Source organism: Oryzias latipes, chromosome 10, assembly GCF_053564925.1.
Source record: "Oryzias latipes strain Hd-rR chromosome 10, Olatipes_Hd-rR_3.1".
Taxonomy (NCBI): Eukaryota; Metazoa; Chordata; class Actinopteri; order Beloniformes; family Adrianichthyidae; genus Oryzias; species Oryzias latipes.
The window spans coordinates 17,617,240-17,631,610 of NC_136246.1; the positions used below are offsets into that span (position 1 = coordinate 17,617,240).

The 14,371-nt window shown below is 38.1% G+C and overlaps 1 protein-coding gene across 3 annotated transcripts in view; it reads left to right on the forward strand.

Moving 5' to 3' along the window:
* Positions 1-1,466: 1,466 nt before the first annotated feature.
* jakmip1 (janus kinase and microtubule interacting protein 1) overlaps positions 1,467-14,371 on the forward strand; it is a 34,767-nt gene continuing 21,862 nt past the window's right edge. For 2 of the 3 annotated variants that reach the window (XM_020706552.3, XM_023959128.2), the window contains exons 1-5: positions 1,467-1,901; positions 9,326-9,620; positions 10,920-11,252; positions 11,685-11,846; positions 13,345-13,557. In XM_020706552.3, coding sequence (XP_020562211.1) covers positions 9,465-9,620; positions 10,920-11,252; positions 11,685-11,846; positions 13,345-13,557 — 864 coding nt within the window. In that variant the 5' untranslated portion in view covers positions 1,467-1,901; positions 9,326-9,464. The remainder of the gene's footprint in view (positions 1,902-9,325; positions 9,621-10,919; positions 11,253-11,684; positions 11,847-13,344; positions 13,558-14,371) is intronic. The other variant, XM_023959127.2, reaches the window with a different exon arrangement.

Below are 14,371 nucleotides of genomic sequence, written 5' to 3' on the forward strand. Positions count from 1 at the left end.
TCTCATGTTGTGTAGAGAAACACTCAGGCATGTGTGTTCTGTGATCTCTGTGTTTACTTGGATTTATTGCTAAAGATTTCATAATTGCCCGAAATGGGCGGCGATGCTTATTGCAGCCTCAAAACTGAGTTTCTTCCTATAATTTTTGTGTGCTGCATAGAAGGATTGATTTGGGGAGGTTGTTCAAAAGTTGGCCTGATTTAATTAAATGAGTACTGCCCCCGCCAGAGGGGGCCTTGCCGTCTAGCGCTCACGCCCTTTAGGGCAAGTCATTTTAGCATTAAATCAATGTTCATGACATCAAGCTGGTTTTAGCCTTATTATGAAAGCAGATTTATTACACTAGTTAACTGCTGATTGGATAATAATAGGTTATTGCGGATGCATATGTTTTGTGTGTACAAGTTAAAGACCCAATCCAATGAAAATTGTGTTTTTGGTGTTTTTAATGTGTTTTTGTAGCATTTGTCTCTAATGATAGAGGACATATAATAAGAAAATCAAGATTAAAATAGAATTTCTTCTGAGCATTTCTATATCGAAATCCTTGTGAATCAGGAGCAGACAAAAAATGTTGTTTGAAAAAACCTGTAGCAGTGATGTTGATGCTACAGTCAGTGGGCCACAAGCTCTTTGCTTTCCTCCTTTCTAATGCATCCACTTACAGACAAATAGATCCATATACATTTTTGTCATCCTTGTTTGAGCTGGCATCTGGCTCATAACTACAAGGCTGGATGGCTCCAATTTTGCTTGTCATTTTTGTTGCACCAGTAATGTTAGATTGGGATTTTGAGGGGGTGTAAGCCATCAGGAGACCCTGTAAATAAAGGGATGATGGGAAATGAGTGCAGGCTTACTCTGTGTCAACAGCCCTGCCCACAACTCAGAGCCCAATATCTGATGAACCTCTGTGTTTTTACTACTGCTCTCCAAACTATGTCCAAGAACGACACAGTTTTTTGAGTTTAGCTAAAAGAGGCGTAATCATAATTAAAAAAACACTAGAAATTCTTGTAAAATAATGTAAAAGATGATCAGAGTGGGACTTCAAGGCTCTAAAAGTCAAGTAGCTACAGGTTCACAATGGCAACGCAAAATCCCATTCAAGAAATTGTGCAGTTCTTGAAAATATTTTTTATGGAAATTTGAAGGCAAGTGCATATGGCCCATGAGCCGGACTTTGGACATGCCTATGTTTTGTGTTTGCTTTACCAATAAAATAAGTAATAGCCTTTCAGCTGAACATATGGATTTTTTTGTAGTTGTAATTGCCTTCTTTGTGTGGCAATAATTAAATAATAACCCCAAAACAGATGCATTAGGGTTGCACTGGTTAACATTTTTGTGCATTACTAGCAAGGCTGGAATCATCCGGCTCGCCATAGTCATCCTTGAACACGCAGTCAGGTGTCGCACTTCTATCACGTTTACGGCAACGCCCTCCCGGCTCCCCCCCCCCCGCTTACGTCGATTCTGTCATAAGCCTGGATATTTATTTATTTATTCAGCTCCTGCCAAAAATAAAAAAATAAACCGTTTGTCTGCAGAGGACGTAGTGTGGACACTAAAGCGTCTGCATGTGTGCTGGGGGCGTGGAGGAAGGCGCGCGAGGGGAGGAGGATAGTTAGCTAAAAGACTAATGTCACTGAGCGACAGAGAAAAAACGGTCCCAGATGTGAGCAGTTGGAAAACGCGCCCGGTGGTGTTGGAGGAGAGTAAAAGTTGTGAGTGGGCTCTTCGCCGTCAGCGTGGCGTGAAGCCGCCAAAGTAGTGAGTGAATGCAGCGCTGCTTATCGAAGTCCAGCCTCCCTGCTTCAGTTCCTGGATGTGAAGCAGCGGCGTTTCCACATCACTTGTGACTGTGTTGTGTGACCACAGGCGTGTGCCCCCCTTTTCAGGTTAGTTTGTTCGGTTTGTGCTAAAACGATGGTTTCATTTGTGGAATGAGTATTTCACCTCTCTCTGCTTATACACACGCCTATATCACCAGCCGCATGAGACACCCGCCGAGGTTCATCATCTAGCATGCGGCTCGGGGAGTCTTCTTTAGTGGCCGCATTAACCTTTCTGACATACCCGGAGGACTGTCAGTTAGTCAAAGAGGAACCATTAAGTGTTGCGATAACCGCACTATAACATTAAGAGGGGTCATAACGTTGTAGGTGAAAATATTGGAAACCTAAAACGGAAACGCACGCGCTCCTACTAGCTTACATTTGAAGTCCTGAGACGGAGCGCGAGGACATCAGCCCCGTGTCTCCGTGTTCCTGGAGGAGGATGCTGCTGCAGCCCCTCACAGATAGCTGCGGGGTGTGGTTAGCAAGCCAGACAAACAAGCTGTCAGCATTGTAGATCAGATCCCTTCAGCAAAGGAGCCCTGCAATCACATTAAAGCGCTCCTTAAACTGCAGTGAGCCATAGCAGAATATTATGACCGTGTGATGTGTACTGATGATGTCTTCATTCATGTTGTCTGGCCGTCAGGGACACTGTCAATTATGTTTTTGAATCAGGCAACTCTGGAGGCCTCAGTGGACAGCCAGCATGTGTTGGATACCCGCTTCTGTTTGACCAAAAGCATAATGGATGTTGTGATGTTTATGCATGCTGGGCTCAGACAGCCAGCAGGAGTCATTAAAAATAATGGGATTGCAGTTATTTTACCATTATTGAAGGTTTCAGAGCTGCCTTTAAACTTTCCGATTGGTGGATTATCTCTTTGTTGCTGATCCGATTCATAGTCGATATTGGTTTATTTTAAATGATCCACTTCGACCTGGTGCACTAACCTACAATTGATCCAGGACATCTTTAGCCAAAAGTTCAACCAGCGTAACTCAGAGATAAATACCTGGGTACTGAACAGTACAGGTGAAGTTTTTCAGATGGCGGATGTTATTTTCAGGATTTAGGTGCGACCAAGCACAAAAAGTGATGGAAATCCACGCTGGCCACACATAATACATATCAATAAGATGCTCATTGATGCATTGCCCATGCATGTTTTTAGTGCGTCCAAGGCTAAATTGTTGTTGTTAAAGTTAAAGTCCCATTAGCTGTCACGCACATAAGAGGGTGAAATTTGTTCTCCGCAGTTGACCCATTCCCTGAGGGAGCGGTGAGCTGCAGACACAGCTGCGCTTAGGAACCATTAGGTGGATTAACTCTAACCGTAATCCTAACTCTAACCCTAACACTTCCTCCAGTCTGCGTGGCCAAGAATAAAGTTTAGCACTGGCCACAGGTATTTAGAAAATTACGCCAGTCACTTTCTTTTTCAGATTCCTTCCATCTCTTGTAAGATCAAGTGTAAATTAAATACGAGTAAAAACAAGTAAACAAGAATTCATGTCAAATCCAGTCACATTTTCTTTCAGAAACTTCAGCTCACTGCTTTTGTTTCACATAAACAAACAGGAACCTTATTAGGACATGATACCACACTGTATGGTCACATGTCTTTGCAAAATTCAGTGTTTCCACTCTGGACTCTGATTGCTTGATCATTCTTTGATGCCATCAAGTGTGTGTTGTCTGCTGTGATGGTACTTTGTTGTTTTTACGTTTTAGTAAAATAAACGTTTTGTGCCTCAATCCAAATGGTATTTTCCAATATCAATAACATCAATTTAATTCATTTTGAAACAATTTTATAGCGGTCGATTCGATTAACAACTTGCCTCAGACGGATCGGTCTGGTTGGATTGTAGGAACATAAATTGAAGCAAAACTAAATATTTGGATTGTAATTAAGATTGCCAAATTATCAGCAAATGCCTACTTTCACTAATTGTTGTTTAGTGGATTAGAAGATACCACTACTTTTTTTTCATTTTATTTTTTTTCGAAAAAACAAAAATAGCAACAGGAAAATAAATGTTTTAAGATCGGCTGCGAGGATTTAGAAAAATGTCCATGAGCGATGCTTGGCTCAGCCGATTATCCAACAAATGCACATTTTGTACCAATGTGATAACACTGAAAAATGGAAATAAGGAGGTGTGTATGACAGTTAAAGATTTACAGCAGACAAGAATTTTTACAACAAAGAAATAAAGTACTAAACGCAGTCTTACTTTATTTGCTCCTGCTTTTAGTTTTTTGGTGACTACAGCTCGATTTTCTTTTTCCTTTTGTTTTATACCCCAGGGTACTTTGTAAGTTTTCTACATTTGTAGTCGTCTTGCTCACTAACAGTTAAGAGGGAGCAGTTGCACCCAGAAAAACATTTCCAAACTATTTCCCTGATGTGAACATACCACTCTTAGCTTTTTAGAAGACGAAGCATTACTAAACAAACTAAATAAAATGCATCCATGCAAGAGCATGTTCTGTATCTGTCCTTGCTCAAACTGAACACACTAATGTTGAAAGTAAAATAATGGAAATGATTATCATAAACACACATTAAAGGAGGCTTGAAGCATATGGAATAAAACAACATATATCATGTAAATGCAGAGGCGCCAAATCAATAAAGAGCTTCTTGTTGGTCTGTTAAGGTTGACTAGTCATTGAGGTCGTTTACTCGTAGTTACTTTACTGGCGTTGTGATTTTAGGTTGTATGCTCCACTGGTAGTGTTGCTCTTGGCTCTCAAACTCTGCTTCTCAATCCTTCACAGTGTTTTATAAGTCTTTTGTATGAACTGAGCAATAGTATAACAAGTGTGACCAAACCAGTTTGGATAGTCTTCTCTGCAAAACTGCTGTAGCTGCAGTTTGAAGGGCATGCATGGATGTGGGTCAAAACACTGCAATAAATATGCAGTATTTCTAAATAGATTACAGTAACCAACCTTTAAGTTCTTATTTTCCATCTATTTTTATATTTATGTCCCACATTGAGTTATATTTTGGATGTACCTGCAATGTTTCCTTCTTTTGTCATGGTGTGAAGACAGTTTTTTAGAGAAAGGCCACAACGTGCCATCAGTTGGACACTGTCACATTCTGCATTTATAAAAATAAGTTAAATTATAATTAAAATAGACTTAATGCTTATTATAGAACAGCAGGTTCTGGCAAATTAACGTCATGGCTTTCGTAGCACAATGCTACGTCCCTTGGGTCTTCATAGCTTACATAAAAATGTTAAAAATGGAGTTTCAGTTTATTTGGAAGGTCTCCTCAAACTTTCATATCACTGGTTAAATTTTGTTAAAGAGGTATGGGCTTTGAAGGAGACTGAAAAACCTGGTCCCAAATGAATATGACAGTATGAGCACAAATGAACAGTTCTATTTGAGCCTTCCTCTTTGATTTAAACATTTACAGTTCCATTAACTAATTATTAGAATGGGCGCAAGGCCGTCTGTTGGTGTGAGAGACTAAAAGTTGTTGCAAAGTCTTTTTGTTTAAGCTTTGAAAATCTTCATTTAGGAATCACTAAGAAACGTTAAAATTTAGAATTTTAAAAACAAGATAAAAAGTGACAAATCTAAACAAAACCAATGTCTTTTTTCCCCTTTGTATTTTACCCACTGAGTCACTGTCAACCAAAGGCTGTTTAACAATTTTCTTTAGCTTTTATACATTGATTTTTGTATCTTAACCTCTAGTAGAACACTGGAAATTATTTAGGGCAATGTGCATTAAATATGCAGTTTGTTATTGGAGGGGGAATGTCTCCATTTCCTGTTCTTCATATCATAAGACATATTATGTGTTTTGATAATTAAATAATACAAGACATACAGAAAAGCTTGGACTAATTTCTTGACTTTTGTCAGATTTATTGAAGAATAAAAAAGCAAAGACACAGTTTTTAACATATTCATTGATTTAGGTAGAATAGGAAGAATCTGCCTTATGTGTGCAGCAGCCAAACACAAAGAGTCATCTGGGAGCATTTTCTTCCTCCTCAGACTTCATCCAAACATAAGGAAAGATCATTAGCTGCTAATGAAGAAGGTTACTCAAAATTGTTGAAAAATCTCAAATGAGGTAAACAAAAGATTTTTGTAAGGAACATTCTTCTTTTTTTATTAAGGAATATTCTTTTACATGAGTTAAAAGTAAATTTTCACACAAAATGTCAGCACTCGCATTTACCAAAAAGATGGATTTAATCAGATGGTTTCCATCCTACTTGTTTGTCTGTCTGAACTTATTCAGTTTTATCTTGTATTGTCTTGTATTGTCATACATTCTTCTGGAATGCATTGTTGTCAATGTTACTGATTTCTAAGATTTATTTCTCTAGGATGTCAATGTTTTCCTTTATTCTGAAAATCAGTTTCTCTACATCAGTACATTGTCCTCAAAAGTTACCAACTTGCTTGTATTCCACCTACGGTATTCTTGCTCTAAAAGGTGGACTAATGACCTGATTCAGGTGATTTCACATTCTAGGTGAGTACACACGAACAGCAGTTGGCAGGTAAAACTGGAAAACAATTTATGCTCTTTCTGTTGAGGGTTATATTGGGAGCCCTGCTCTAGAGTTTCACCATCTCTCCATTTCTGGAATTACACAAGTTGAATTGTTTGATATTCTCACTCCATACGTTCACTGCATTTAAGTAGTCTGTTTGTGTAGCATGTTTGTCTTTGATTGCATTTAAAGTTTATAAAAATTTAAACTAAGGGTAATTGCATTTCTGATTTATAGCACCTTTTTTAGTTTGGAATGTTTGGTTAAATTAGATGTTTAATGGTGGAAGGACACATAAAACACCAATAACTGAATAAAACAAATTCAGCTTTGTGTGTTGAACAGTTTTCGTCTACTTTTAGGCTCTCTAGCAGGATATAAGCTAAAGTAACTCTCAGTATTTGAGCTTGATGACAAATTTCAAGGTTGACTGGCTTCTGCCTCCTTCTGAGAACATTAAAGGGGCTTGTTAGTTATACGCTGCCCCTGTAAAACCTCCGGTTTTCCAAATAACATTCCTGATTTTCAGTAGACTGTAAACTTTGAGATGTAGTGCCTGGTTGCCATCTTGAAAACACGTGGCTCCATGAGAATTTGACGAAAATTATCAGTTTGAAAAATAAAGCTATATACAACTTATGATAAAACAAAAAATAAAAACACTCATAGGATGCAAGAGAACTAGTTTATTTGTGCAAAATTGGGTTGAATTAGTTTTGTCAGAAAACTCAGTGGCACACATGCAGTGGTTTACATGCATCAAGCTTCTGCTGAATGTTGGATCCAGATGTGTGAAGAAAAAAAGATCCACAGTTTCCTGTTTTGTGGATAAGAAAACCCAGTGAAACCATCTGTTATGCTCCACAGCTGTTTTCACCTGGGTAAACCTGATATTCAGTGATAATAGACAAGTTTCAACACGTCAGAAATGGTGGCAAGATTGACAGTTTACCAAACACTTTCAGATTTAGGATCGCATTCCAGTACTCGCTTAGTCACATCTGACTCACTGTTCATAAAACTGGTTTCCCCCAACTATAAAGAACATTTAGATGTTTTGGTGCTTGTTTGAAAATGTATCGGCTGAATCTTTACCCAGTTGTTGATTTCAAAAAGCATCTGTTTATAGTTCTTTCTTTCCATGAAATCTCCCTTTGCCTAAGTCTTCCTGGTTCCATGAATGGGAATGACACAGTAATGTTATCATGCCAGCAAGAAGGAGGGAGTGGTGAGGGGAGCTTTGGGAGTGTCAGAGGAAAGCAGGAGGTTGTTGAGCTATACACAGAAGTCTTTTTTGTCTATTTTATCCTTTTGAAGGCTCCTCTTTTAAATTGATTAAATCATGCTCCACCCTTTTCTTGTTGTATTTTCTCCTATCTCTTTGCATTCCCACAGGGAGAACCTTTCTTACACAACAGTAACAGTGCGGCTCATTGTGAGCCAACTTCAGCCTAAAAATAACGTCAAAGTCACAAGCTGCGTTGTACATGCTTTAGTGTTTTACAGGCGATATATTTTCTATGTACTGTATATTGCATCCAGCCCAAGATTCTTGTTTCCCATCATCCTTTTATAAAAGATGAAAGTTTTTGAGAGTACGGGTTGCCTTGGCAACAGTCTCTGTCGTGTTCATGGAGTTTAAATGCTTGGCGATGTGTGTGTGTGTAGATAAAGATGGCAGCATCTGTGATCTGAGTGTTTCAGTTCTCTTGTTGGCACATTATTTATTCAATAGTCTGCAGAAAGACTGGAAGGTCAGTGGGCCACAATTTGTTCCCACAAGAGATTAGAGGAGCACAAAATGTGAAAAAGTGTTATTGTAGCAGCACCACACAGTGGAAACGTCTGCTTTAAGATGGGAAAGGGGTGTAGAAATCACAGAATTAAATCCTTCTCAATTACCATACGTTAATTTGACAATTATCATCAGTTATGAAGAAGTAATGGACACAAAATAGTGTATATTTAAGTTCCTCTAACTATTCACTGGTACATGTTATTTTCAGAAAAGTGTAAAATATTTAAAGACAAATTCAGTGACAACTTTTGTGATTTTATTATGATGCTGGTGTGGATATTCTTTGGCATGAGGGTAAACAAAACATCTGTATTTGAGAATGTCTCTCTTTATTATAAGCATTTATATGCTCAAGCTGGATAACATTTTAGGCATAAATGTACTTGGCGCATCACTGCTCTCTCTATTAAACATTTCATGTGGTGCTGCTGCACAAACAAAAATAAATAAAAGAAACACGTCAGTACATGTCAGTCCCAAGAAAGGAAACTTACAGTAAATCTGTCTGCCCATATTTAGAATAATTAAGGCCATACTCTTCATTTATTTTAGATATCTTAAAATTAAAATGACTTTTCTTGCTCACCCTCTCATTGAGCGTCTTAAGTAAGCCTCCTTAAGTTTAAGTATTTTACATCAGAGGTGGCAGTTCATCAGACCATTAAAAAATTCCTTGTCCTGGACCTTGGGCTGTTACAGATGGAAGCAGCTCCACTATCCTCTGTTTCTGGGAATTTGCATTCATTTGCCAAATAAAACTACACTAATATTTAAATTACAGTGTTGCCACCAAAGCAGTACAGATTGCTGTACGTGAGCAAAAACGAGGACCCTATAAAAGCATGTGCATGAACAAGAGTTCAATGAGGTTCTATCACCAAAAAAAACAAACTAGTTATTTGATGTATTTACTTGTTCTCCTAGTGGAATAGAATGGCCATGAATGACGACAAATTACGAAAAAACCAGAGAAAATTCTAAGACCAAAGTGTAAAATTAAAATCTCAAAATAGCCTTTTTTCTCCAAGATGTGGTGTGCCATATGGCATCAGCACAGAATGTTGTGCAGTGTTCTGTGTAACCTAGTTTCTAACACTGACTCACCTTTTTTCCATTTTTCTCTCTGCTTGACTCCCTCTTTCCCTTACAGAAAGCCCCAGCATCTGCTAGCAGTGATGTAAACACGGTGATGAAGAGCCTCGTTGGGAGGAGGAGCACTGACTGACTCTCTTCCCCATTTCACCACACATTGCAGTCCATGTCTGTCCTTATAGGACCGCAAGAGTGCTATGTCATCCACCACGCCCCCTTCGGCCCAGCCCCCTAAGAAGGGAAGGAAGCTGGAGAAATCTGAGGTGATGGCTGAAACAGCCCAGGCTACTAATGAGGAGCTTCGGAGCAAACTCATGGACATCCAGATTGAGATGCAGCAGGAAAGGAGCAAGGTGGGATGAGAAGGAAGCAGGCAAAACACAGCAGCCTGTTGAAGAATCGAGAGAGGGATGGAGGGAACCTCCTTTCATTTTCAGCTCAAAAGCAATCACACTTTTAAGCAAACTATATTTGTTAAAAACACGGCTGAAGATGATGTATTCTCCTTCACTTCTACAGTTTGTCTGTAGTCTGTCAGTGCCAAAATGAAATATATCATGAGTTAAAGTTTTACAAAAGGCTGCTCAATACAAAAGGATAAGAATCTATCTAATCAAAACATTTTCTTTAGTTTATGCTTTCAAAAAGCAGTGACCTTACAAATGTATTTCTTTAACTAACTGTTAGATAACTCATTCCAGCTGTTAATACAATTCTTTACCATAACTGTGACTGCTTTAACGCCTATTAACAGGCTAACTGTAAAGCTAAGTAGTCTGCTTTTACACAGTCAAAGCACCTATTCTTTAATATTTAAACTCCTTATCTAGAGTTACAGTGAGTTCAAACACTGCAGCCTTACAGAGTCACCATAAGTACTTCTAAAATGAAGGAAGAGAAAGTTCTGATGTAATCATTCCCAGGTAAACTGAAAGTTTTTGTAGCTACAAAAAGAGGCTTTGTGTTTGCTCTGCAGTTTGGATAAAACTATGCAGATTGCTTTGAAATTAAAGAAAAAAAAGGAGTTAAAAATGGAGAGAAAGGAGTCCATGGCCACCGGTTGGAGCAAAAACCATGCGTTTTTAAAATTATGTTTTTAATTATACATCATTTTAAAATTCAGTATACTGTGCTAAAATCCCGTCAGCTGCAATGTGGGCTTCGATGTAGCATTTAGCTGTGTTGGGGTCTTTTATCAGCAATCAGTGCAACTCTATAAATTGATATATTTCTCACAAAATTGTATATTGTAGGTTTTCCTCTGTATGGATTTTTAAGATTTTTTACCAGAGACAAGACTTACTGTATTTGAGGAAGCCCTGAATTTAACAATGTTACAATAGAGTATAATGCTATATGGACATTAGAGATGTTAGATGGTTAATGGCAGCAACTGTCCGTGGAATAACACCATCACTTGGCCAGTGCTCTCCCTCCTTCTATTTTTAACTCAATGATGAAACGGAAGACTGACATGCTCTTACATTCTACTTCATCTTTATCAGTGAGATTGCTGAAATGTAAAATCAGTTTTACAAGCAGGACTTTGAAGGCTGCATACTTTTAGAAAATAGATAAAAGCCCTTAATAATAATTTTAAAACGCTGATGCTCTTTAACAAATGTTTGTTTCCCGTCTTGTTGTTTTACCAGGTTTGTAAGCTCCGTGAGCGTCTGCAGGAACAGAGGCAAGCTCGAGAGCTCGAGCAACACAAACACGCTGTAGCACTAACTGATCTGCGCGCCAAACTCCACGAAGAAAAGCTGCGTGAGATAGCTGCCACCCGGGAGGCCCTGGCCAGGCAACATGAATTTGAGCTGGCCAGGGCCATCAAGATTCGGGATGCAGAGGTGCAGAGGCTGCAGGGTTTAGTAAATGCACTGAGAGATGGAGCAGCTGACAAGCTCAAAAATGCACTTCTTCTGGAGGCTCGAGAGGAGGCCAGGAGAGCTTTTGATGGAGAAAGACTAAAGTTACAGCAAGAGGTTTGTGTCTTTACGTGTGTGGTCTCCTAGTATTTTCATAAAAACCTATACACTGAGAACAATCACAATACGAAATGTTTTTCTGACAGGCATTGTTTAAGTGTTTTGTGTTAGAAACAGATGGGTCAGAAATAGTTATGTTATAGGAAACTTTTCTTTAGCTCTGGTGTAACCACCTCAGTGCGGAAAACACAATGTGTGGAGGTAGGTTCATATTTGACCTTAAATACCTTTGTAAATATTCTGCGGGAAAAACAGGAAGCGGGGTGGAAAGGCCCGCTGCCAAGCCATTGTTTTTCCGTAAACTCCCATTTAAGCAGAGCTCCCTGCATTGCAGTATTTGTTTAAGATGACAAGTTCCAAGAATTGAATAATCTCAGATTTCTTTGAGTGTATAATTATTTGTATTTGATTGTTTTTTCTGTCATTTAGATACAAGAGCAGAAAATGGTCAGAAAGCAGGCTGAGGAGGCACTAGCTAACGCTCTTCAAGCCGATAAAGCCAAAGCAGCAGACCTGCGGACAGCCTACCAGCAGCACCAGGATGACGTGAATCGCATTAAACGTGACTGTGAGAAAGACATTCGTCGACTGGTAAGACCATGTGGACACTACAGACACAAACTTACTCTATATATTCATGTTTTTTTATTTTTGCTTATTTTGTTGACTTTAAACTGAAATAAACATTTTTAAAAGGATCATTCTAAGAATTAACCCAAGTTTAAGCACATTTTTGGATTAACTGATTGTTCAGCCAAGTAGGAGCCATACCTAAAAAAGAATTTGCATCAGTTAAAATCTTGGCATATTGTACTCAACAACATTTGTATTTTGTCCCTTTAGCAAACTGGCAGTAAAAGAAAAGTCAAATGTTCCGCCGATCAAACTGCTTTGGTTCTGGAGCAGTTGAGTGACTTAACCTTCAGTTTTTCAAGTTTTTAAATGAAGGTAAAAAATATGGCCAAAAAGAATTTATAGAATTAAAACAGCAAAAGCATCAATAGCAAACACTGTATCCTCAGAGTGTTTTGCTGTTAGTTAAAACATGTGTTTTAAAAAATGCATTAGCCAAAGAAATACTCAATTTGAATGTATGTTTTTTTGAAAAATAAAGTACAGTAAAGTTTATTAGGTTACTTATTATCAGAAATGTCTGCCTTTATATGTATGCTTCTATTGTGAAAGAGCTGATTGAAGAGAATGTGTTTGGTACGTTTTTAAAAACCAAACAGCACTGATGACACGTTCTGCTGCTAACAGCACACTGAATGTAGATTTTCTAGAGTTTTACAACCAAACTTTATGATTACTCTAGTCGGTCAGCTTGTCAAACCAGAGTTTTTTATAGTTTTATAATCCACATTTATCCTGAACATTTACTGAGGAAAATCTTTTTTCTCAGACATCTATTAACAATTGTTGTGCTTTTCTTCCAGCTGAGGTCTTATCTTAGCGCCTTTTTATGACTTTTAATGTTTAACTCTATCAGAATTATCTTTCCACTGTGACTCTTATCTGCAACAATAAAAGCCTGCACACCTGTGCTGCAATTAAATATTAACTGTTCAATTCAACAGATGTATAACACAAGCCAATGCTATCTTCCCAGTTATTACTGTCAGTGTTTCTATTTTACAGTCAAGGAATGTCTGAGCAAGGAAACCCAAAGAATAAAGCTTTGTTGACAAATGAAGAATGTGTTGTTCAGGAAATGCCAATGTTTAAGAACAAAACAGGGAAGTAGAAGAGGAAACAATGCTAGACTGATTGAGTGAAATCGTTGCAAGTATGAAGTGTCGTAGATTAAAAAGATTGTTTTTATTTTAAGATTTCTTAAAAAAAGGCTTATCTTTAAAAATATGTTCACATATTAACATTTAAAAAAGATATGTATTTATATTGAGTTAAATTATTTGTTAAATCCCCAAATTTCCTTAGTTTGTGATTCATTTTCAACAACTTGTTCTTAAGCAATTTGTTTCTAAATCAATTAACAATCTTGAACATTTCTGAGCATATTGGTGTTTTTCTAGATGGGACGTGCTTTCCTTTACTTAGTACACATTGTTTTTGTCTGTGTTTGTGGCAGATGGATGAGTTGAAGGCGAAAGACCGTGTGGTGTGTACTCTGGAGAGGGAGCTGGGGCAGCAAGCTGGCTATGCCCAAAAGCTCCAGCTCCAAAAAGAAGCCCTCGATGAGCAGCTGGGTCAGGTACGAGAGGCTGAGAGGCACAACTATGGCAGCCCCAAGAGAGAAGTGGTGCTCGGGCTGGGAGAAAACCCAGAACTCCTCAACCATCAGGTATGCTATGTAGACTGTTACATATGGCGCTTAAACTCTAAACACACCTTTGTGTTCATAAAATTAAAAACATAAACAGTTTTTTTTTTGCATTTTAGGAGTGAAACTTGAAAAATCAGTTACTTTTAGTAGCTTGTGCTACTTTACTTTGTCAACTTTATCCACTTAAATATATTAAGTATAAGGAGTTTCATGAGTTAGAGACTTCTACTTCAGACTCTTTAGTTTTAAAAAATTTTCATTTATACAATCTAATTTCTACATCAACCTAGTATTTACAAAAGCTTAATACTTGTTCCTTTATGTGCCGTTTTAATGCAATATATAGCTTTTGCTGCCCCTCAGTGGTGGTTTTTATATTTCAGGACAACTGAGTCAGTGTTGCAATGATATACATCTGTTGAACTGTACACTTGACTCAGATCTCATCCTGTAAGACTTCGGTGCTTGTTTCCCAATACCTTGCTGTGGCATGTTCTAATTGGCTGGACACATCGGTCATGAGGAGAGCAATGAAATCTGGGAAGCATGCAGACACACTGGCCCTTGAGGTCTGAAGTTAGAAATTTTCTGCTCATTAGGTTTTAAGGAAAAATCACAACACTGTGATTGTAAGAATTGAGTAGTTGCTGTACTTTTTTTTTTCTCTCGCAGCTCTTTATGGAATTAAACCTGCAACTTTGTTTAAGGGATATTAAGAGATGTCTCTCTTTGTACCTGGTGTACTGGAGATAAACTACCTACTATTTACTCATTCACATTCTAATAAAATTCATCTTTTGTTGAATTACCCTTCCCTTTTTTGTTCATCTCC